This window comes from Mytilus trossulus, chromosome 7 (assembly GCF_036588685.1).
Source record: "Mytilus trossulus isolate FHL-02 chromosome 7, PNRI_Mtr1.1.1.hap1, whole genome shotgun sequence".
Taxonomy (NCBI): domain Eukaryota; kingdom Metazoa; phylum Mollusca; class Bivalvia; order Mytilida; family Mytilidae; genus Mytilus; species Mytilus trossulus.
The window spans coordinates 31,974,172-31,999,561 of NC_086379.1; the positions used below are offsets into that span (position 1 = coordinate 31,974,172).

The 25,390-nt window shown below is 31.5% G+C and overlaps 1 protein-coding gene across 1 annotated transcript in view; it reads right to left on the minus strand.

The window, feature by feature from the left end:
* Positions 1–2,225: 2,225 nt before the first annotated feature.
* Positions 2,226–25,390, minus strand: part of LOC134724946 (probable E3 ubiquitin-protein ligase MGRN1) — a 32,542-nt gene continuing 9,377 nt past the window's right edge. The window contains exons 6-14 of the mRNA XM_063588340.1: positions 24,673–24,736; positions 18,590–18,753; positions 15,150–15,371; positions 14,735–14,849; positions 14,180–14,252; positions 13,529–13,687; positions 11,985–12,069; positions 10,767–10,956; positions 2,226–6,450 (exon numbers count right to left, since the gene is read on the minus strand). Coding sequence (XP_063444410.1) covers positions 6,158–6,450; positions 10,767–10,956; positions 11,985–12,069; positions 13,529–13,687; positions 14,180–14,252; positions 14,735–14,849; positions 15,150–15,371; positions 18,590–18,753; positions 24,673–24,736 — 1,365 coding nt within the window. The 3' untranslated portion in view covers positions 2,226–6,157. The remainder of the gene's footprint in view (positions 6,451–10,766; positions 10,957–11,984; positions 12,070–13,528; positions 13,688–14,179; positions 14,253–14,734; positions 14,850–15,149; positions 15,372–18,589; positions 18,754–24,672; positions 24,737–25,390) is intronic.

Here is a 25,390-nt window from a genome sequence, read left to right on the forward strand (position 1 = left end):
TGTCCTTTAACTAGAAAAGACCTTGTTTCACCCCTTTTTTGCCCCTAATTACTTAATGATTTGATCCATTACCTCCTGTAACCATCCCTTTGTAGTATGGACACTTGTAAGAGAGATTTATACACTTAAACACAAGTTATTGACTGAAAACTACAAACATGCTTATTTGGGCCTCTTTTTTGGTCCCTCACTTATTGATCAACGGTGGAATTTGGAGACATAGTATGTGACCCCTACACGTTAACAAACATAAACAAGTGGAAAGATTTATCACCATAAATAACAAGTCAAGAGAGGACGGGTGTGTCTCCAATACGCTTGCCCAACTGGAACTACAAGACCTCCAAACAATTGCAAGACGAACAAGCTAGAAGTTGTTATTTATGTACAAAGTGGATTAGGGGCTTATTCGCGCTATTGAACCGGACGAATTTCTCAAAACAGCACGTCCTAAGAGAAACATAACTGCCAAAAGTTCGAAGAATACCACGCAACAAATATTGTGACATTCCAGCAATAAAAACACCACAATACTCAAACTCAGTATTTGTAAAGACAGTGATTGCGTCCAATCAGTCAGGCGACACTGTAGAGACTTTGATTTCGAGTTTTAGTTAGATTGGTTAAAACAAAATAAAATTACTGAAGTACTAAAACATTTTTCAAATTACTACTAGTTGGCTCAAAATACACACAGTCACAACACATGCAAACAAAGCAGTGCACGGGAGACCCCATTTTCCATATTAACAACGATTGCGACATCCTCTATATCTGTATCTGTATGAATGACGCTAAGATTAAAACAGTAATAAATCCGAACAAGCATTGAGTTCCCAAAATTCCAAAAAAGGTGTTCCAAATACAACTAAGGTAATCTTAGACAGACTCTTATGTAGGGGCCAGCTGAGATTCACATCGGGTTGCAGGATTTTCTCGATACATTGAAGAACTGTTGGTGGCCTTTGGCTGTTATCTGCTCTTTGGTCGGGTTGTTGTCTCTTTGATATATTCCCCATTTCCATCAAACAACGGGTTTATACAAATCAGTTCTGCAGCCCAAAGGTGAAAACATTGAAAACTGTCATTTGCATTTACATCACCCTTAAAAACAATAGTAAGACTTCTAGTTTCAGTTCTAACTAATCAGATTTTCCTATATTGACAATGGGAACAGAGTCATAACATACACTTCCTTTTTTTCAAACAAAATTATTTGTCAATTGAATGGCGTTATATGTGTGACCACTAAGAACTTTCAAACTATTTGTTAACTTAATAATCATGGCCTTGTCTAACCATTACATATTTCCCTAATTATAGATGCATGTGAAGTCTTAAAGAAACTTACAAATTATCAAATACTCTCATCTGAAATGTAGAGAATGCTAGATAAGATTTTTAAAAAAATTTAAAACAAATATAGATGACTGAGTTGCTTGCAAAACTTTTAAGCCAAGCTTTGTGAAATGTATGTCATCTGTATTTAAGGGCATACGATACAGTAACAGGGGATATAATGATGTTGCTAATGTAATATGTTATTTTCGCAACATCAAAAGGTAACATATTGGGAAAAGATGCATTTTTCGACTGATTTTTATCATTCAAACTTATCTTACTTGAAAACAAATTCATTGATCCCTCTTTTTTAAAATGACATTCGGTTTGATTACATCTGAAAATCATTTGTACCAATTTTTATGAAAAAGTCAATAATGCATTTTTTCAAATTTGATACATATACAGCAAAAATTGACGTTTTTTTCCTTAATTCATGATCATTTGATAAATATGAGTTATTTCTAAAAAAAAATGTGTATTTATAGAATATTTATATAAAACACAAATTACATATAATTTAACAAAAAAACAGATGGTGTTTCTCTTTTAAAACAAAAAGTTATGTAGTTCTGTCTATTTATTTTACATTGCAGATATGACCAAATAGGTTAATGAGCATTATAAGTGGCCTAGTGAACACAAGGATTCCACTGCATCTCTATTTATTATTTGCTATACACACATCTACATTATGAGCACTACAAATGTTAGAGTGTTATATAAATCTGCTGGAGAGTATATATACAAATACAACTTATAGGATTACTTCTATATAAACATTACTTCAGTGTTTTCACAGGATCTAATAATAAGTCTGGAAAATGGTTGAACTTATGGAAGTTCCCTGATGAAATTAGCATTCAGATCTATATAAAACATCAGATTTTTTGTGCTTTTATTGACAACAATTATTTCGCAGCATATAACAATAAATTACAATGACTTATAGAGACTTATTTACAAATGATTATTTTTTTCCAAAAATACAATTTATATCAATTGTACACATTAAGAGGCTGACAATAGAATCATGGTGCATGTGTCTAATGTCAGACAAATAAATTCAAATGGATCTTTTTATAACTTGTATGTTCAAAGGAAAAAAGTTTTTTAAAAAGTTATTATGTTGGTTACATTATTTTTTATCGGTTTGTAACCAAACAAGGATTTTTGCTGAAGACCTTCATGCATAAACATATGGAAAGTGTTTTCAGAAAAGAATATGAAAATCAGACAGAACAGTGATATTTGCAATGTATTTTTTAAAAAGAATAATAAATGAAATCAAAAATAATCCACCAACTTTTCCTCAATCAGATTTTACACTGTACTACTTGTTGGCCAAATTATATCAAAATTATACAAAAGCAGGTTAGTCTGATATACAAATATGGACAATTTCATGTCAAAGGGGTCAGTTTGACTGCTACAGATATACTCATGTTTTCCGTATCACTACTTTACTTTAAAATTGATGACCCCTAACTTTTTCCCAGCTAATTTCATTCATCTTTTTGCTTATATAGGTGTTGTTTGTTACATTGTTTAGTCTCTTCTTACTCAATTCACAAGATTTGAAAATCTGTTTACTTCTGTCAACCTTAATAAATGCATAAAATATGAAGCAAAATGTGGAAGGTGCATGAAAACATAATCTGCAAGTAATACACTGTCAACAGACGTTTAGTACAATTAATTTAGCAAATGAAAATAAAATGTTCACAAACACAACAATTTTAAGTCATAATCATTGAAATAAAGTATTATTTTTTCCATATACATAATCTCTGGTTACAAAAATAAACTACTGACTATTTCAAAAAGAAATTATTTCTTGATTATCTTCATCAAGCTTCATTTTCAGCTAAAATTTTAACTTTTTGGTGCCGCTCAGATAACTGAAACAGAGAATCCATATACTGAAACGTCTTGCCTCCTCAACAGATGTTAATTGATTGAATTATGAAAGCTTTAGAATCAAGGTTCTTAAATCCTAATAGTTTCAATAGACCAGATCTCAGATTAACCTTGCCATACATACATGTACACCTTATAATCACTCTTGAGACCAAATATAGTTGATTTATTGCTTATTGCATATGAGAAGCTGACCTAATCACTTAGTTGATGGTAATCAATGAACCAAGAAAGTTAAATCAAGGTCAGATGCACATGTACACCTAACAATCATTCAATACGGCAAATATATGTAACCTATTGCTGTAAGAATCTCAGAAATGGATTGTCAGCTACAGACCTACAGACCCATCATTACTTTGTGAAAAGGTTTTTAACATGCAGATCAAACATAGGCCATCAGATTCAATGATCCATTCTGAATTCTGAAGTGGCTGCAAATTAAATTCATCTGCAAAGCAAAAGCAAAAAATCCGCTTTGGCAAGGTTTTTACTGTCAGATGAAAGGATGCTACAATGTATAAACCAAAGATAATATTTTCCAATTTCTCATAACTGGAAAATTCCTGTGATAAAAACACTTAACAAAGTCCCAAGTAAGCAGAGATGGGTCCGATTACTTTTAATGTAATTGATCAAATTACAATTACTTTGTCATTTGTACGATTAAAAAAAAAACATTTTGCATGATGTGAATAAATAAACACTTAATATATAACTATAGCATTTTTTAGAAAGTATTGTGTTTGCTATATCATAAAATAATAACTTCCAACTTCATCTATTTAATAAACCTCAAAAGTTCACTTCATACATACATGAACATTGTGTCACTGGTTACGACCCATTGCACTTTATCATCATGTATCTCTGAATTATTTTGACTTCAATTGAATATAGCTTTATAAAAAGCATATGCTGTTTGTCTTCTGACATATTCTAGACTTTAATTTATATGTGTTTCAAGGTGCAGTTTATGGGAGTTGAAATATGGATGAAATTGTACCAGTTTAATCAAATTGTAAACAAAATACAAGTGCTAAAAATCATTGCATTTTACATGTCCAGTCCAAATACATACCAAAATTTTCTTATTTTAAATATTTGTCCAACTTTTAATTAATTTTGTGCTTATTGAATAAATTATCACATGTCTGATTTATCTTTTACCATATATATTGTCCTACAGCTATACTCAGTTGGTAATTGCAATAAAAACAAACCTTAATTGGTTTCCTACCTGTCAATTCAAAGATGACAAAAATCACAACATTAACATGTTAAGATTATGATTAAGGGTTAAAGAAAAGTATTGCTTGAATACAACAGTTATTATCAAATATGTACATCTTTAAATTGTGAATATATGTAAAATATCTTTAACTAAGGCCAGAACCTATAATTGTATTATATGTCTCTTCTCTCTTCCTAGGCTATTAAATGGCTTTTCTATACTGTAACTGCTTATTTTTACTGAAGTATACAAACCAATTGTCATGTTTAATATATAAAAAAAAAAAAAAAGGTAAACCAAACTATCTCATTAAACATGTTCAATATAAATTGAATAAAAATAACAAAAAGTTTCCTTTATTGACCATAAACACAGTTTAAGATTTTTTTCATTGTAATCAGAATGTAATCATAAAGTAATCAGGATTATAGGGTATTTTGAAAAGTAATTGTTTAAATTAAATTACATGTAATCAGATTTTTGGCTGATTAATGATTACAATGATTACTTGAAAAATTGTAATCAATTACAGCTGATTAACGATTACAATTACAATTACCCCAACTCTGCAAGTAAGGGGAGGCTAGAATACTTACAATATTTCTCACAGACAAGACAAATTCATAATAATTTTAGAAATAAGTATATTAATTATAACAACACAATTTTAGAGCATTTCAATCATTATCAAAATAATCAGTAGTCAGGAGTCACTCTATATGCTTAAATCAATTATGCAAAATATAAACATATCAATGTATAATTCATTATTTTAATTTTTTTGATTTTTTTGATTTTTAAATCAAGATTAATTAAAGAACAGATTTATATCTTATATATACAAATAAACAACAGCACCATCATTTTATAATTCTTGCAATACAATTAAAAACACACACAAATACATGTTATAAATAATGATATTTTTAAACTGAAAAAAAAACACTATTAGGTCCAATGAGTCTGAATGCTAACAACATAAATTTACAACATGATAGTCATTAAAACTATAAGAAACCAATGACATCTTTCTTTAAGTTAGATTGAGACCAGTTAAAAATGAAGATCCAATCATAGAACATTATAAAACAAATTTAAGTACATTGACCCTTAATATGTTTCATGTGTACTGTATTATCTCAATCTACTATAAATTTAAAGATAACTGCCAAAAAGAAAAAAACAATCACATAAGAAGCCGATTACAGTTTTTGACTTATTTGTAGATTTTACTGATATTTTTATAAGTTTCTGTGTATTTATTATAGTTTTCTAAAGAGACTAGCACTTTTTGCAAATATGGTTTGCAATGTGTTGTATTGGGTTTTTTTTATTTTTGTTTTGTTGATTTTGGGGAAACTTCAGTACTCACATAAATATTTAATCCAGCTAAATTCTTTTTGTGTCTATCTCAAATAAAAATAGCAGGTACCCAACTTCTAATCCAGAAGAAGAATCTGTGTAATTTTGGTTAGAAAATGTCCAACTGCTTTCAAAAAGTTGAGAACTAACTAATCAAAGTTCCTACATGAATGAACATATAACATATACCAATTAATCATCTGAATAATCACATTTTATTTTGTTGTTGTCCAAGCTTAAATTCAACTTGGCCACAGATCACAGACAAAGGGAGATTACTTTGTATTTCCTGTTTCTATCTTAAGATTTGTCATCATCAGATACTGTTCCTGCTGGTAACAGGGCACCAGAACTGTGATTACTACTGAAACTTGATCCTTCTGTACTGGACCCCGTCCCAGGTAAGGATAGTTCACTGCTGACTTTCATTGGCTCATAACCATGAGTGTCTTTATTGACTGCTCCCTCACTTTTGCTGAGACCTTTAACATAAGTTATTCTGTTGACTGGTTTCTCTTCTGGTGTGGAACCAACAGGGTAACAGTCTGTTGGAATATAGCCATCACTGTCTGCATCTTTTTCTGTTTTTTTACCTGTTTAAAATAAATTTACAAAACATGAAGTTTTGTTCTTTTAACAATTATATCTTTATACTGATTTATTTACTTGCATAATATCTCTCCACTTCTCTTTTAAAAGTAAGAATTTCAAAGGGAAGAAACTAAGGAGGAACTTACAACCCATGAGTGGCAAATGATAACCAAATGAACGCAGAGGTTGAACCCTATACAGTTGGGGCAAGTATGGACACAACATTCAAGCTTGATACAGCACTGAATTTGGATTGTTATTAAAAATTGACACAGCAAAGGTTTCTGACACAGAATGAGTGTTGTCTAATGAACTTTAAAATTTGTTTTTGTATTTGAGCAATACACTATGCTGTTGAAAATTAATCCCGTCAAATGAAAAGTATTTGAAGAAAAATTCTTTTCAATTTCTGAAATCTGAAATGAGAAAAATTTTACCCCCACCCCTCCAAATTTTGTTTCACCCTCCCCCAATCCTGTATTCCAAAAATAATCTCAATACAAATTTCTAATTGAGTTTGCAACAATAACTACTCATTTAATTAATTACATCATAAAGTATTAAAATATAAAATGACTTACAGTTACGGTTAAAATAAATATTAATTAACAGTAACTTCTAAAAAGAAATTAACAGCTACACATCTCAAGACAATTATCATTTCCTTATACATAATTTTCAAGAAGTGAAAGGGAGGTAATTAAGAAATCGTACACATATATGACAGTTTCTTAAAATTTTAATTGGATTACCTCACTTCTACGGCTTTTAAATTGTCTAAATTGTCCTTTAACTAGAAAAGACCTTGTTTCACCCCTTTTTTGCCCCTAATTACTTAATGATTTGATCCATTACCTCCTGTAACCATCCCTTTGTAGTATGGACACTTGTAAGAGAGATTTATACACTTAAACACAAGTTATTGACTGAAAACTACAAACATGCTTATTTGGGCCTCTTTTTTGGTCCCTCACTTATTGAAACCCAGCTTGCAGCAAGAACCCAAAACTCAATTCCAGCCTTTCCTTGGTAGAAGGAAACCTTGTAGTATAATTTCAGAGAGATCCATACACTTAAACACAAGTAATTGTCTCTAAACTAGAAAAATGCTTCTTTTTGGCCCTTTTTAGGTACCTCATTCCTAAATTTCAGGGATATTAACCCAAAACTGACACCAAGCCTTCCCTTCATTATCTGGAACCTTGTGGTACAATGTCAGAGAGATCCATACAGTTAAACATAAGTTATTGTCCAGAAACTTCAAAAATGCTTGTTTCTGGCCCCTTTTTGGCCCTTAATTTCTAAACTGTTTGCCCCATAACCCTTAAAATAAATCCATATAAACCTTCTACTTTATGGTATGAACATTGTGGTACAATTTCAGAGTAATTGAAATACTTATGAACAACTTATTGTCCTGAAACTAGATAAATGCTTGTTTTGGGACCTTGTTGGCTCCTAACCCCTAAACTGTTGGGACCATAACCTCCAAAATCAATCCCAACCTTCCTTTTGTGGTTATAAACATTGTGTAAAATTTTTATTCATTTCTATTTACTTATACTAAATATATTATCCTGAAACCATCCATCTTCGGACAATGCTGACAACGACGCCAACGACAATGTGATACCAATATACAACCTTATATAAAAATATAAAAATTTTAAAAAATTGAACCACACACTTTATTGGAAAAATTTCATTGGATATAGAACAATTTAATGAGCACTAATTTTTATCATTAAAAAGCTTAAAATTTCCTTAATGAAAGAAAGTGTTTTAAAATTCAGCTGGTTTTTACAGAGTTTACAGAAATATGCTTAAATTGAACAAAAATCCAAATTAAGTCAATAGATTCCACATAATATTGTCACTTTGTGATTTTGAAAAATGTAGTACATCTAGGAAAGAACTAGGAAAAAAACATAAAATCAAACATAGGTTACCATGCTTATTAAAACTAGAGGCTCCAAAGAGCCTGTGTCGCTCACCTTGGTCTATGTGAATATTAAACAAAGGAAGCAGATGGATTCATGACAAAATTGTGTTTTGGTGATGGTGATGTGTTTGTAAATCTTACTTTACTAGTCTTGCTGCTTACATTTATCTCTATCTATAATGAACTTGGCCCAGTAGTTTCAGTGGAAAATGTTAATAAAAATTTACAAATTTTATGAAAATTGTTAAAAATTGACTATAAAGGACAATAACTCCTTAGGGGGTCAATTGACCATTTCGGTATTTTTGACTTATTTGTAAATCTTACTTTGCTGAACATAATTGCTGTTTACAGTTTATCTCTATCTATAATAAAATTTAAGATAATAACCAAAAACAGCAAAATTTCCTCAAGATTACCAATTCAGGGGCAGCATCCCAACAATGGGTTGTCAGATTCATCTGAAAATTATAGGGCAGGTAGATCTTGATCTGATTAATAATTTTACCCCGTGTTGGATTTGCTCTAAATGCTTTGGTTTTTGAGTTATAAGCCAAAAACTGCATTTTACCCCTATGTTCTATTTTTAGCTGTGGCGGCCATCTTGATTTGATAGTCGGGTCACCGGACACATTTTTAAAACTAGATACCCCAAAGATGATTATTGCCAAGTTTGGATTAATTTGGCCCAGTAGTTTCAGAGGAGAAGATTTTTGTAAAAGATAACTAAGATTTACGAAAAATGGTTAAAAATTGACTATAAAGGGCAATAACTCCTAAACGGGTCAACTGACCATTTCGGTCATGTTGACTTATTTGTAAATCATACTTTGCTAAACATTATTGCTGTTTACAGTTTATCTCTATCTATAATAATATTCAAGATAATAACCAAAAACGGCAAAATTTCCACAAAATTACCAATTCAGGGGCAGCAACCCAACAACGGGTTGACCGATTCATCTGAAAATTTCAGGGCAGATAGATCTTGACCTGATAAACATTTTTACCCCCCTGTCAGATTTCCTCTAAATGCTTTGTTTTTTGAGTTATAAGCCAAAAACTGCATTTTACCCCTATGTTCTATTTTTAGCTGTGGCGGCCATATTGATTTGATAGTCGGGTCACCTGACACATTTTTAAAACTAGATACCCCAAAGATGATTATTGCCAAGTTTGGATTAATTTGGCCCAGTAGTTTCAGAGGAGAAGATTTTTGTAAAAGATAACTAAGATTTACGAAAAATGGTTAAAAATTGACTATAAAGGGCAATAACTCCTAAACGGGTCAACTGACCATTTCGGTCATGTTGACTTATTTGTAAATCATACTTTGCTAAACATTATTGCTGTTTACAGTTTATCTCTATCTATAATAATATTCAAGATAATAACCAAAAATGGCAAAATTTCCACAAAATTACCAATTCTGGGGCAGCAACCCAACAACGGGTTGACCGATTCATCTGAAAATTTCAGGGCAGATAGATCTTGACCTGATAAACATTTTTACTCCTTGTCAGATTTCCTCTAAATGCTTTGGTTTTTGAGTTATAAGCCAAAAACTGCATTTTACCCCTATGTTCTATTTTTAGCTGTGGCGGCCATCTTGGTTGGTTGACCGGGTCACGCTACACATTTTTTAAACTAGATACCCCAATGATGATTGTGGCCAAGTTTGGTTCAATTTGGCCCAGTAGTTTCAGAGGAGAAGATTTTTGTAAAAGTTAACAACGACGATGGACGCTGGACGCCGGACGCCGGACGCCGGACGCAAAGTGATGGGAAAAGCTCACTTGGCCCTTCGGGCCAGGTGAGCTAAAAATAATGTTCAAAATGGTAAATTTTTCTGTCGTATTAGATTCTATCACTAATCCTGCATAATTATGAAATTTTAAATTTTAAGTACTGTGCTAACATTCAGTTTTTGAACATCATCATCACAAAAAAACAGGTAAAAACAAAAAGGTTGAAAGTTTGTTCTTAAGGTGGTACCTAACACTACAGGGAGATAACGTTGTGTTGTAAAAGGAATATAAAGCTTCTCAATGATCAAAATTGGTGTTTGTCAAACTGCTTTATAACCAGTGTAATTTTTCTGACAAAACGGTTGGTTCAAATTTTTTTAAATTTTTATAGTTTTGTTAAAGGGTCAAAGTAAATACTTTGACAAAATTTTATAAAAATTAAACGAGCCAAATTAATTTTAGTGAAAGTGTTGGGTACCACCTTAAGTAAATGATTTAATTTAACTCTCCTGTATCATTTGTAATGATGTTTGGTTTTTTTTTGGTTGAATTATTTTTTAACTGATCATTTTTGTGTTTCTAGTTTGTGTCTATCTGTTATATTTTTCCGCTAAGTATATTTGTCTACCTATTGGTTCATCATCATAGTCAGGTTCTGGCTCTTGCTCAGCTTCAGATGTATCTTCTCTCTCATCATCTGCTAAATCTTCTGTAGAACATCTGGTACCTGTTATAGGATGTGTCTTCATGTCGTAATCACTATCTGCCTCAGACTCATTTAGATCATATACTCGCAACTTTGTAACATCTGGTGTGCCCTGAAATAATGTATTTTTAAAATGATTGCAGCATTTTCCAAATAAAAGGCAAAAAGAGATGTGACAGACATACATTTTGAATAGGTATATTCCAGTCTCTTTTCCCTGGAGAGAGGTGGAATATTTAGAACTTTTTAACCTGTAACTCTGCTTGCAATCAAATGATTTCATTTTCAATTTTTTGTTTATACATTTATGTTTTTATGATAATATTTGTTCAAAGATACTTATTAAAACAAGACTGCACATAACCACATAAAAATGTAATTATACATGTTATAAGAATATTAATTGAATGCATTTTTTTTTTAAATAATTTTAGAGGTTTGTGAATGTGTTGATTGTGTGCACATTTTGAAAATGAAACCCTTACACACTTCATATGAAATGTGCTTTAGTCAACGCGTTTTCACTCCATTAAAATTATATTATGAAGCATTCAATAAATAAATGCATGCAAAAATATCTGGATTTTCAGAACCTTTGCCATTTTTCATACATTATTCCCTGTTATAACTCCATATCTCCTGATATGCCTCCAGTATCTAGGTAAGTTTTGTTTCTGTACAATGTGTTGCAATTTATAAAAAAAAATACATATCATTCATTTTTTGTCATTTGTAAGATTTTTCATATAGTTTAAAATTTGTATAATGACCATGAAAAAGAGTTCTTGTATGCATAGATTTGCAGAAAATTTCACCAAAACTAGTAATCAGACTTGCACAGAAAGGCTGCACTTTTTTTTCTTAATTCAAATCTAAACATAACATGACATGGTATAAACTTCTGTTATCATTTAAAGTTACAAAATAGGATAACAATGTATCAAAACTTTTGTATGGAGTAAAACATTTTGCAACTAGAAGTTTGTATCAGGTTTAACCCTTAAACCATTACTGCCTCTCCAAGACACTACCGGTACTATCACCAAGGCAACGTCATCAATGCACATGCTGATTTATCCATCTAACAGCTAGCTAACTTTTATCATATTAAATAACTGAATAGACTACTGTTTTACATACCTTGCTCTCAAGTGTATCGGAACTGTAATCATTGGAGACATTTACAACCTTGGATTCATCTGTACTGTCTGGGTCTTCTGAGAATCTGTCAAAGTAAACACAAATTTGTCAAACTGTGATTTTGTGAAATTGTGATGCATGTAAGATAAAACAGATTAATCTATAAAGCATTCAGAGAGTATTGCATGGCAAAACAAAGTCAACTTCAGGTGAATAAATCATTATACTGGAACAAAATGCTAACTTGATCTTAAGTTTCTCATGGTGTTAACTATATAACAAATATCAATTTAATATCTTCAACATGACGAGAAAAATATGGAAAACCAATTTTTTACACTAAGTGAATTTTTGAAGTCTGTAGACCATAACTCTGCATGAAATCATTAGACCACAACAAAATTTGAACTTGGACTGTACCTTGTCATGGATAATCTATATACCAAATATCAATCGATTTCTTCAAAAATGACAAAAGAAAGTGCGGAAAATTTACTATTTTCATGAAGTTTCAAAATCCAAGGACCATAACTCTGCACACAATATCATAAGACGGGGGGGGGGGGGGGGGGGGGGGGGGGAAATCAAACTTCATCTGTAGCTGGTCATGAAAAAACTTTTTTTTTTGTTTTTTTCAAGTTTCTATCTATATGCTATAGGTTTTTTTTTTATATAAGACAAAAAGCAAAAACTTTTGTATAAATTTTAATTAATGGACCAGAACTCAATTTCTTTGAATTGCACTGAACAACGAATAAGTCATACGAAATATGTGTTAATTTGGTTCACCTAAAATAATTCAATATGTTAATGGATTGCAACATTCTCATAAGTTATAAATTAGGTCAACCAAAAGCAGATTTATTTTTCAAAATGTTAAGGTGGATATGTCAGGAATAATGTTAACTATAATGTTCTTTCTTACCATAATAGAAATAACATTCTCTAATTTTCATGCTATTTTCACATTTCCTGACTCATGTGAGAAAAATATTTCTGATCTCTAGTGAAAAATTTGCTCTCAGCAAATGATTGGTCGAAATTTTATTGTGACGTTAAATTTTCTTTGTTTCTTCTGATTTTTCCTATTGTGACGTCATGAAAAAAAGCAATCATACCTGATGACAACACATAAATAGTACACAACTGTCTACAAATCTTTGAAAAAGAAGGATAAAAATCATTAGAGAAACAGATTCCACCACTACAATTCGTGTATTATGATATTTCTCTACTCTCGACAGTTAAATTTTAACTATTTAAAATGCTTGGCAAAGCCTCACGCTTTAAATATTAAAATTTAACTGTCTCAAGTGGAGAAATATTGTCACACTTGTTGCAATTGTGGAATCTATATTTACAAAATCTTAGAGAAAATGATATTGCATGATATCAAAACTCTTGATTTAATCACAATAATATAAAATTATGAGCCTTTTATTTATTGAAATTTAATACCTTAAGTTGATATCAAGGGATATCAAGTTCTCACTCATATAAAACCTATAACTTTCAATATAAAAGATAGGTATAAATATACTTACATTTTTGGTACATGTGGTTTCAGTTTATCTTTAGTTTTGACCACTTCAACTGTCTCCTTCCCTCCTTTCAATTCTTCATTTCCAAGTAACTTTTTATCATCTAATTTCAGATTGGCTGTCACTACAGAATCTTTCCCAGAATCTACTTGTAATGTTTGTCTGTAATAATGCAAAATATAAATATAGAGAAATAATTGTAACTGATTCCTTAGAACCCTATTTTCCACTTGCTATTGCTGCTGTTTGTGTTAACATTGACTATTAAAAACTTGTCAATTTTTATCTATTTAACTTTCTCTCCATCTATATTGATTTTTAGAATAATAGGCAAAAATAGATCAAGAACTTAAATGTACTTTGCTTGTTAGTAACCCAATAAGTGTCATTTAAGGATGTTAGCTCCTCTTGTTTTTGAAATTAAAGTTATTAAATGTATGAAAAATCTAGATATAATCATTTACCGCCAAATTTTCAATAGCTTCTATCTCAAAAACAAGCACACAGACCCTTGATTCTTTTCTACTTATTTAGTTCCTTTATTTATCAACTATCAATTTATTTATAATAGTATTTAAAAAAGCTTGTTATTTTGAAAAAGAGAACATCCTGAATAGCAATATCTAATATATGGAGATATAGTGTGACACTAACCTTTTCCTTTTCTTGTCTCTGTGATGTGAATCTTTTTCGTTTGAGGGAATCATTCTAACAGATGGATAATAATCTGAAATATAGAGTAGTTGAACTTGATGTTGCTTTATTCAGCTATGTGTTATGCTGAGAGTATTGTTAATTCAGTATCACTTTAATGTCACGTGGTTGACAATACTTCCTTGGCTTAAATGCAACCAAATAAAAAATTAATTAGAAATGAATTTCTTCAAAGAAAGAATAATATTTCATTCTTAAATTCATAACGGGTTCTGTGGAACCGATCATGTAGTTCACACCTAAATTGTGATAAAAAAGTTGGCATGCAGTACTAGATTTGCAATTTGACAATAAACGTCGTTGATGCTCAAGATCAAAATATTAGAAAAGTCCCAAACCCAATTTGTATTTGACAATAAACGTCGTTGATGCTCAAGATCAAAATATTAGAAAAGTCCCAAACCCAATTTGTATCTGATTCTGAAATTTAATTATATCAAATGCCTACTACTAAATATCTTCATAATGAAAGTAAAAAAAAATACTAGAACCTACCATCTCCCATCAGATTTTGATTACAGGGACCATTCAATGCTTCTATCAATGACACTGCAAAATATCCTGTAGGTACACCATCCTGGCTGACTGGGTTCTCTTCATTATTCTCTCCCTGTTAAAAAGTCAATCACTACATTTAAGTTTGAGCAGTGCTTTACTGATACAGACATAGAATATGAAATAAACTACTGAAGGTTCAAAATATGGTATTCATTAAAATTGTGTTTATAATGAAAGTTTTATTAAAAATTTAAAATTAAATTTATTCTAGAAGAATTTAGAATAGAGCATTGTTTTGTATCTGAGTAGAAGTTAAAATTCAGGTTTTTTTTATTGATAAATGGTATCATATACTGCTGAAACTGATACTTAGATAATTATTCAAAGAATTAAACGGATAGTAGCTCTATACCTGGACAGGAATAGCCTGTTTCCTTCTCATTGCTCTGATCTGTAATAGAGCTCTAAATGGAGATCGACAGATAGGGCAATTACTGGCTTGGTATCGCAATGACTCTGCACAAGCACTACACAGACACAAGTGACGACATGGTAGAATTAAAGTGTCTCTCATGTCAGACATACATATCACACATTCAGCACCACTATCATCAACTTCATCATCTGGATCAAGCTAAAATAGGAAAAGTGCTTCCTTTATTAGTTTTCTTATCTATTAATTTTGAAGGACGAAACCTTGATCTGTACTTTTGTTTTGTAAGTCTTAAGGCTATTATTCTATCAAAAGTGAGTCAAAAAGTATAAAACAGAACCAGGGTATATATAACTTATCATAGTATAACTACTACTGACTGATCAGAACCAGGGTATATAAAACTTATCATAGTATAACTACTACTGACTAATCAGAACCAGGGTATATATAACTTATCATAGTAAAACTACTACTGACTGATCAGAACCAGGGTATACATAACTTATCATAGTATAACTACTACTGACTGGTCAGAACCAAGGTATATATAACTTATCATAGTATAACTACTACTGACTGGTCAGAACCAGGGTATATATAACTTATCATAGTATAACTACTGACTGGTCAGAACCAGGGTATATATAACTTATCATAGTATAACTACTACTGACTGATCAGAACCAGGGTATATATAACTTATCATAGTATAACAATAACTGACTGATCAAAACCAGGGTATATGTAACTTATCATAGTATAACTACTACTGACTGATCAGAACCAGGGTATATATAACTTATCATAGTATAACTATTACTGACTGATCAGAACCAGGGTGTATATAACTTTTCATAGTTTAACTACTACAGACTGATCAGAACCAGGATATATATAACTTATCATAGTATAACTACTACTGACAGATCAGAACCAGGGTATATATAACTTATCATAGTATAACTACTACTGACTGATCAGAACCAGGGTATATATAACTTATCATAGTATAACTATTACTTACTGATCAAAACCAAGGTATATATAACTTTTCATAGTATAACTACTACTGACTGATCAGATACAGGGTATATATAACTTATCATAGTATAACTACTACTGACTGATCAGAACCAGGGTATATATAACTTATCATAGTATAACTACTGACTGATCAGAACCAGGGCAAATATAACTCATCATAGTATAACTACTACTGACTGATCAGAACCAGGGTATATATAACTTATCGTAGTATAACTACTGACTGATCAGAACCAGGGTATATATAACATATCATAGTATAACTATTACTTACTGATCAGAACCAGGGTGTATATAACTTTTCATAGTATAACTACTACAGACTGATCAGAACCAGGGTATACATAACTTATCATAGTATAACTATTACTGACTGATCAGAATCAGTGTATATATAACTTTTCATAGTATAACTACTACTGACTGATCAGATCCAGGGTATATATAACTTATCATAGTATAACTACTACTGACTGATCAGAACCAGGGTATATATAACTTATCATAGTATAACTACTGACTGATCAGAACCAGGGTATATATAACTTATCAAAGTGTAACTACTACTGACTGATCAGAACCAGGGTATATATAACTCATCATAGTATAACTACTACTGACTGATCAGAACCAGGGTATATATAACTTATCATAGTATAACTACTAACTGATCAGAACCAGGGTATATAAAACTTATCATAGTATAACTACTACTGACTGATCAGAACCAGGGTATATATAACTTATCATAGTATAACTACTACTGACTGATCAGAACCAGGGTATATATAACTCTTCATAGTATAACTACTACTTACTGATCAGAACCAGGGTAAATATAACTTATCATAGTATAACTACTGACTGATCAGAACCAGGGTATAAATAACTTATCATAGTATAACTACTGCTGACAGATCAGAACCAGGGTATATATATAACTTATCATAGTATAACTACTACTGACTGATCAGAACCAGGGTATATATAACTTATCATAGTATAACTACTGACTGATCAGAACCAGGGTATATACAACTTATCATAGTATAACTATTACTGACTGATCAGAACCAGGGTGTATATAACTTTTCATAGTACAACTACTACCGACTGATCAGAACCAGGGTATATATAACTTATCATAGTATAACTATTACTGACTGATCAGAACCAGTGTGTATATAACTTTTCATAGTATAACTATTACTGACTGATCAGATCCAGGGTATATATAACTTATCATAGTATAACTACTACTGACTGATCAGAACCAGGGTATATATAACTTATCATAGTATAACTACTGACAGATCAGAACCAGGGTATATATAACTTATCATAGTGTAACTACTACTGACTGATCAGAACCAGGGTATATATAACTCATCATAGTATAACTACTACTGACTGATCAGAACCAGGGTATATATAACTTATCATAGTATAACTACTAACTGGTCAGAACCAGGGTATATATAACTCATCATAGTATAACTATTACTGACTGGTCAGAACCAGGGTGTTTATAATTTTTCATAGTATAACTACTACCGACTGATCAGAACCAGGGTATATATAACTCATCATAGTATAACTACTACTGACTGACCAGAACCAGGGTATATATAACTTATCATAGTATAACTACTACTTACTGATCAGAACCAGGGTATATATAACTTATCATAGTATAACTACTGACTGATCAGAACCAGGGTATATATAACTTATCATAGTATAACTACTGCTGACGGATCAGAATCAGGGTATATATAACTTATCATAGTATAACTACTGACTGATCAGAACCAGGGTATATATAACTTATCATAGTATAACTATTACTGACTAATCAGAACCAGGGTGTATATAACTTTTCATAGTATAACTACTACCGACTGATCAGAACCAGGGTATATATAACTTATCATTGTATTTTTTCTACTGACTGATCAGAACCAAGGGTATATATAACTTATCATAGTATAACTACTACTGACTGATCAGAACCAAGGGTATATATAACTTATCATAGTATAACTACTACTGACTGATCAGAACCAGGGTATATATAACTTATCATAGTATAACTTCTACTGACTGATCAGAACTAGGGTATATATAACTTATCATAGTATAACTACTACTGACTGATCAGAACCAGGGTATATATAACTTATCATAGTATAACTACTAACTGATCAAAACATTTTATACTTTATGTACTTTTATTATTAATAAAATTTAGCTGAAACAAAATAAAGCATTATTAAATTTGCTTTTTTAGTTTCATTGACCTAACAACAAAAATAAAAAGAGATATATAAGTAAATAGTGGCAAATAATTGACTTTTAAACTGTTTCCTCACCTTGGACCTATCCACCTGCTTGTTTTCAATCCCATATATTTCTTGCAGTAGATATGACAACCCATCAACAAACTGTTTTTGTTTCAATGGCTTCAGTATGTATCCACTGTCTGCTGAACTTTTCTCTACCATACCAAATGTAAGATGGGCATGGTTTGGATGTTCTGTAAATGGTATTTAATTAAAATGTAAAAACAGAATCACAATTTAAGAGCCTTTTGTGACCAAGCCCACATATCTAACACTGAACATATAAAGGGCAAAATTTTGAAACAACCTGATGGCATAGTTTTTATACTATTTTCTTTTAAAAGATACAATTCTTTTTGGCTATTATTTCTAGAAGGGATATTGGTCTATATCATTTTTAGTAACTTTAACCTTGACCTAGTGACTGTTAATCAATCCAAATCTTTCTCTTTTCATATGAGAATAAATATTAAAGCAAGATTAAACTTTCTTTATTTGATTATTTGATCTAAGCATCTGGAGAACATTTTAAGCACAAATGTTTGTCTATTTTAGGTAACTTTGACCTCAATCTTGGAGATACCGACCTCAAAATTAATAGGGATCTTGCTTTTTTTTTTTTTTTAGATATGTGACGATATATCTAAGTATGGAGCAATACCTTGTGTAATAATTAATTAAGCATCCAGAAACCACATTTCAGATTATTTAGTGACTTTAACCTTGAATGCAGCAACCTTAAATTCAAAGGAATCTTTTCATAAGGTGTGATCATATATCTAATAAAATTGTGAATGGAAATGGGGAATGTGTCAAAGAGACAACAACCCGACCAAATAAAAAAACAACAGCAGAAGGTCACCAACAGGTCTTCAATGTAGCGAGAAATTCCCGCACCCAGAGGCGTCCTTCAGCTGGCCCCTAAACAAAAATATACTAGTTCAGTGATAATGAACGCCATACTAATTTCGAAATTGTACACAAGAAACTAAAATTAAAATAATACAAGACTAACAAAGGCCAGAGGCTCCTGACTTGGGACAGGCGCAAAAATGCGGCGGGTTAAACATGTTTGTGAGATCTCAACCCTCCCCCTATACCTCTAACAATGTAGAAAAGTAAACGCATAACAATACACACATTAAAATTCAGTTCAAGAGAAGTCTGAGTCTGATGTCAGAAGATGTAACCAAAGAAAATAAACAAAATGACAATAATACATAAATAACAACAGACTTCTAGCAGTTAACTGACATGCCAGCTCCAGACTTCAATTAAACTGACTAAAAGATTATGATTTCATCTTATGAACATCAGGCACAATCCTTCCTGTTAGGGGTTTAGTATCATACCATCATAAAATATATGACAAGAGCATAACCTGTGTCATGCCAACAACTGTTTTTAGAATAAATGTGTTTAGTTCCGACACAAAGACCTTATCAGTGACTCAATATTAACGCCAAAATATGCAATCTTTAATGACTTGACAACAGTATCGTAATTATATCCCTTCTTAATAAGTCTATTCAAAGTTTTTGTAAGTTTAAGAGGTGAATACTGACACCTTTGTGCTTTATAAAGATTATTTCCATAAAAAATTGGATGTGAAATACCTGAATGTATAAGAAGTCTGCATGTTGAGCTATATTTACGAATGATGTCTTTATACCGATGATAAAATTTAGTAAATGTTTTGACTAGTTTGTGATATCGAAAACCCTGGTGTAATAATTTTTCAGTAATACATAAATTTCTCTCGTTAAAATCTAAATCATTGTTACATACATGTACACGAGCGAATCGTACAAGTTGAGATATATAAAGGCCGTAAGATGGTGACAAGGGAACGTCACCATCTAAAAACGGATAATTAACGATAGGAAATGAAAAATCATCCCTTTTATCATAAATTTTAGTATTCAGCTTTCCGTTAGTGATATAGATATCAAAATCGAGGAAAGGGCAGTGGTCATTGTTAGTATTAGCTTTATTTAAAGTAAGTTCAGCAGGATAAATTTCATTAATAAACATACTGAAGTCTTCATTATTGAGAGCCAAAATATCATCCTAATATCTAAAAGTATTATTAAATTTGTTAATCAGATGTTGTTTTGATGGGTCTTTGCTTATTTTTGTCATAAATTGTAACTCATAACAATACAAAAAAAGGTCCGCAATAAGTGGTGCACAGTTAGTCCCCATTGGAATTCCGATAATCTGACGATATACGGAATCCCCAAAGCAAACAAAAATTCAAGGGCATATATAGTATCAAAGCATGTCCAATTAACATAGTTTTTTTGTTTATTGCTACTAAAAAATGACCTAAAAGATTTTGAACATATATATTCACATTCTGATTTTTGGAATGCCCATTTAATTAGGCGTGTGAATTTTTTCTTAATGAGAATGTGAGGTAATGTGGTATACAGGGTAGAAAAATCAAAGCTTTGAACAGATTCAAAATCACCAATATAAGCATGCAATTTATCAAGTACTTCCAACGAGTTCTTGACACTCCAAAAGTAATTAATTCCACTATTTTCGAAGGCCTTATTTAAACAATTTATTATAAGGTTTTTAATTGTACCAAGTGTGCTGGTAAGAAGAATAGACAATTTAGTAGTTGAACAATGGCTTGAAGACGAAATAAATCTATATTTGTAAGGGGTTTTGTGTAGATTCGGAAGCACATACATAATTGGGACTTTCATTGTATTTGGCTCTGCTTGTAAAGCGGTGGCTAAAAGTTTATGTTTGTTACAGATTTCGTTATGGAGTCGGTTGGAATGTTGGTGAATTTGTGATTTCCTTTTTCAGAACCTCAATGTAAAATTTACGTCAAACAATAATAATATTATTAGCAGCTTTATCGTCCGGTACAAAAACAAATTCCTTGGCTAGTTCTTTTAGTTTATGTTTGATACGAGAAATAGGTTTATTGTGGTTATTGTTAATAGTAAAATGTTCTTTAAAATGTTGAATACGTATATCAACTATCTTCATTACTCAATTAACTAGAGGCTCTAAAGAGCCTGTGTCGCTCACCTTGGTCTATGTGAATATTAAACAAAGGAAGCAGATTGAAAATTGACTACAAAGGTCAATAACTCCTACAGGGGTCAATTGACCATTTCGTTCATGTTGACTTATTTGTAGATCTTACTTTGAAAAACATTATTGCTGTTTACAGTTTACCTATATCTATAATAATATTCAATATAAAACAGCAAAATTTCCTTAAAATTACCAATTCAGGGGCCGCAACCCAAAAACAGGTTGTCAAATTCATCTGAAAATTTCAGGGCAGATAGATCTTGACCTGATTAACAATTTTACTTCATGTCAGATTTTCTCTAAATTATTTGGTTTTTGAGTTATAAGCCAAAAACTGCATTTTACCCCTATGTTCTATTTTTAGCCGTGGCAGCCATCTTGGTTTGATGGCCAGGTCACCGGACACATTTTTTAAACAAGAAACCCCAAAGATGATTGTGGCCAAGTTTGGATCAATTTGGCACAGCAGTTTCAGAGAAGAAGATTTTTCTAAAAGATTACTAAGATTTACGAAAAATGGTTAAAAATTGACTTTAAAGGGCAATAACTCCTAAAGAGGTCAACTGACCATTTTGGTCATGTTGACTTATTTGTAAATCTGACCTTGCTGAACATTATTGCTGTTTTCAGTTTACCTATATCTATAATAATATTCAATATAATAACCAAAAACAGCAAAATTTCCTTAAAATTACCAATTCAGGGGCAGCAACCCAAAAACAGGTTGTCCAATTCATCTGAAAATTTCAGGGCAGATAGATCTTCACCTGATTAACAATTTTACCCAATGTCAGATTTGCTCTAAATGCTTTGGTTTTTGAGTTATAAGCCAAAAACTGCATTTTACCCCTATGTTCTATTTATAGCCATAGCGGTCATCTTGGTTAGTTGGCGGGGTCACCGGACACAATTTTTAAACTAGATACCCCAATGATGATTGTGGCCAAGTTTCAAATAATTTGGCCCAGCAGTTTCAGAGGAGAAGATTTTTCTAAAAGATTACTAAGATTTACGAAAAATGGTTAAAAATTGACTATAAAGGGCAATAACTCCTAAAGTGGTCAACTGATCATTTTGGTCATGTTGACTTATTTGTAGATCTTACTTTGCTGAACATTATTGCTTTTTACAGTTTATCTCTATCTGAAATAATATTCAAGATAATAACCAAAAACAACAAAATTTCCTTAAAATTACCAATTCAGGGGCAGCAACCTAACAACGGAATGTCAGATTCATCTGAAAATTTCAGGGCAGATAGATCTTAACCTGATTAACAATATTACCCCATGTCAGATTTGCCCTAAATGCTTTGGTTTTTGAGTTATAAGCCAAAAACTGCATTTTACCCCTATGTTCTATTTATAGCCATGGCGGCCATCTTGGTTAGTTGGCGGGGTCACCGGACACAATTTTTAAACTAGATACCCCAATGATGATTGTGGCCAAGTTTGGTTAAATTTGGCCCAGTAGTTTCAGAGGAGAAGATTTTTGTAAAAGTTAACGCCGGACGACGACGGACGACGACGGACGACGACGACGGACGCCGGACGCCAAGTGATGAGAAAAGCTCACTTGGCCCTTCGGGCCAGGTGAGCTAAAAAAAGAGTCCAAAGATTTTTTGTCAGCTTTTTCCCGTTTTATCCATTTCATACAGTAAGTAATGGAGTGAGTCATGGATGATATTACGACACTCATTCCAATTAATAATTGACGGGGGAGGATATTTAGGTCCTTTACTGAGGAATGATTTTAACTCTCGGTCTTGAAAATGGGTCCATAAATATATTCCGAATTACTCCAATTACATGAAGTAGGTGTATTTTCACCGATATTAACATCTTTACACAATTGACTATAATTAAACACAAATTTCCGGTTAGATTTCTTGTAAATAAAAGTTAACAAATAAGAGGTAGCTCAGTATTGTCAAAATATCCAGGAATTTGTTCTTTGACAGAATGGTCGTTAAATATACCGGAAATATTTACAAAATCAAAGCCTTTATTGACATACTTAATTTTAATAAAATGTTTTTTATGATCTTCAGGGCGATCAATTTTGGGAAATAATTTAGAATAACAATATGCCATAATAATTTGAACAATTTCATACTTAGGACTGCTATATGAAATTGTGTTGCAATCCTCCAAAATTTTATTTAACTTATTAACCGGTAACGAACAGAGTTTTGTTAACAGATAATGTCTGCCGTTGTTTTTTGAAATAGAAATTAGGTCCGAAATATTGGTATGATTGGCCCGAAATTATTTTTGATTGCGATTTGTTCTACGACCGTGGAACGGTTTTTACGAAGCATGTTCGCAATTTGATACAAAGTACTATCATCAGCATGTGGAAAATAAAATGACTTTTATTTTATGATTTCTACAGTCAAACTAGTTTGTGAGGTTATATTTTTGTGTTTTTCTTGCGTTTAAATCTGATCATCTTGAAAAGATAAAATTTATGCATTGCAATATTTTTTAATTTTTTTTCATTGTTAAATTAACAAAAATAAATTCCTAATGAAAAAGTCCAACTTTACTGTAATTCTTTGTTTTCACTTTCATAAATGGAGTTGGTTATTTTTGGCTTTTGCAATTTGTACAATTTCAGGTGTCAAGACAAAATCTATTTTACATATTAATCGGTTGTCAAAAAACAAAAGAATCACAAATTCCATCATGCCAAAATCAAAATGCAGTATTGACAAAAATGTCTTCAATATAAAGAGATACAATTTGACACACCACAGTTTAGGGACCACTTCAAAAGTTCAATGTAGGATAAAAAACTTAATTCAGATAGTTTTTGTACTGACCCCCCTACCCCCCTCTTAACTTAATTTGGGAAAAATTGATTGACCCATATGGATATATGTAAAATCGATGTAGGATAAACAAAACTTTCAGCAAGTTTAACCCACCCCCTACCCCAAACTATTTGAATTAAGTTTTGTATCCTTCATTGATCTTTTGATGTCGTCCCTTACTACTGTTTAGTAAAAACACTGAAATACAATGACAGGACTTAAATGATTAGATAATTACCTTCATCTTCTACTACACAATGTATAACCACTGGGATGATATCCTTAGCTGGATCATACTGCCACTGAAATCATACACATAAAAGTCTCACTATGTGTCAATTCATATGTAATAAGTTTTGTCCTATATATTTTATATGGAATATTTGTATTTACATGGATGAAATTTGTATAATATTGTTTTCGATGATTATTGCAACAATTTTTAATTTATATCAGTTCTTTATAAAATGGTTGAAGGAATCAAATCCAAGTTATTGGTTGACAAAGTCACATCAAGTTTAAAACCAGAAGAAACCTGTCATAGTTTAATGGATGAAGACAACTTGCTGGTTTTTAATGGTTTCAGAACCCAATGTAGTGTGAAATGCTTCAAGCTAAGAAACCACATACAGTGAAACCTGTTCAAACCAAGCACCCATTGGACTTTGCGTTTTGTTCAGTTTTCACAGGTGTTCGGATTGTAGAAAGAAGTCGACACCAAAACGACAAGGGATAATAGCTAGGCATTACTAGGTGTCACAACAAACAACAATTTTTTTCATGTTGGTTTACATAAAAATGTAAAAATATCAGGAGATGAAGATAATCGTATTGCTTCAGTTTTGTTTATAAATAAAACGCAACTCCGTCAATCACACTTGTCGTTCAGAAACTATAAATAGTTTAATGATGTCCGGCATGGAGCAATTTTGCTTTTATAATTATTTTCTCAGCCA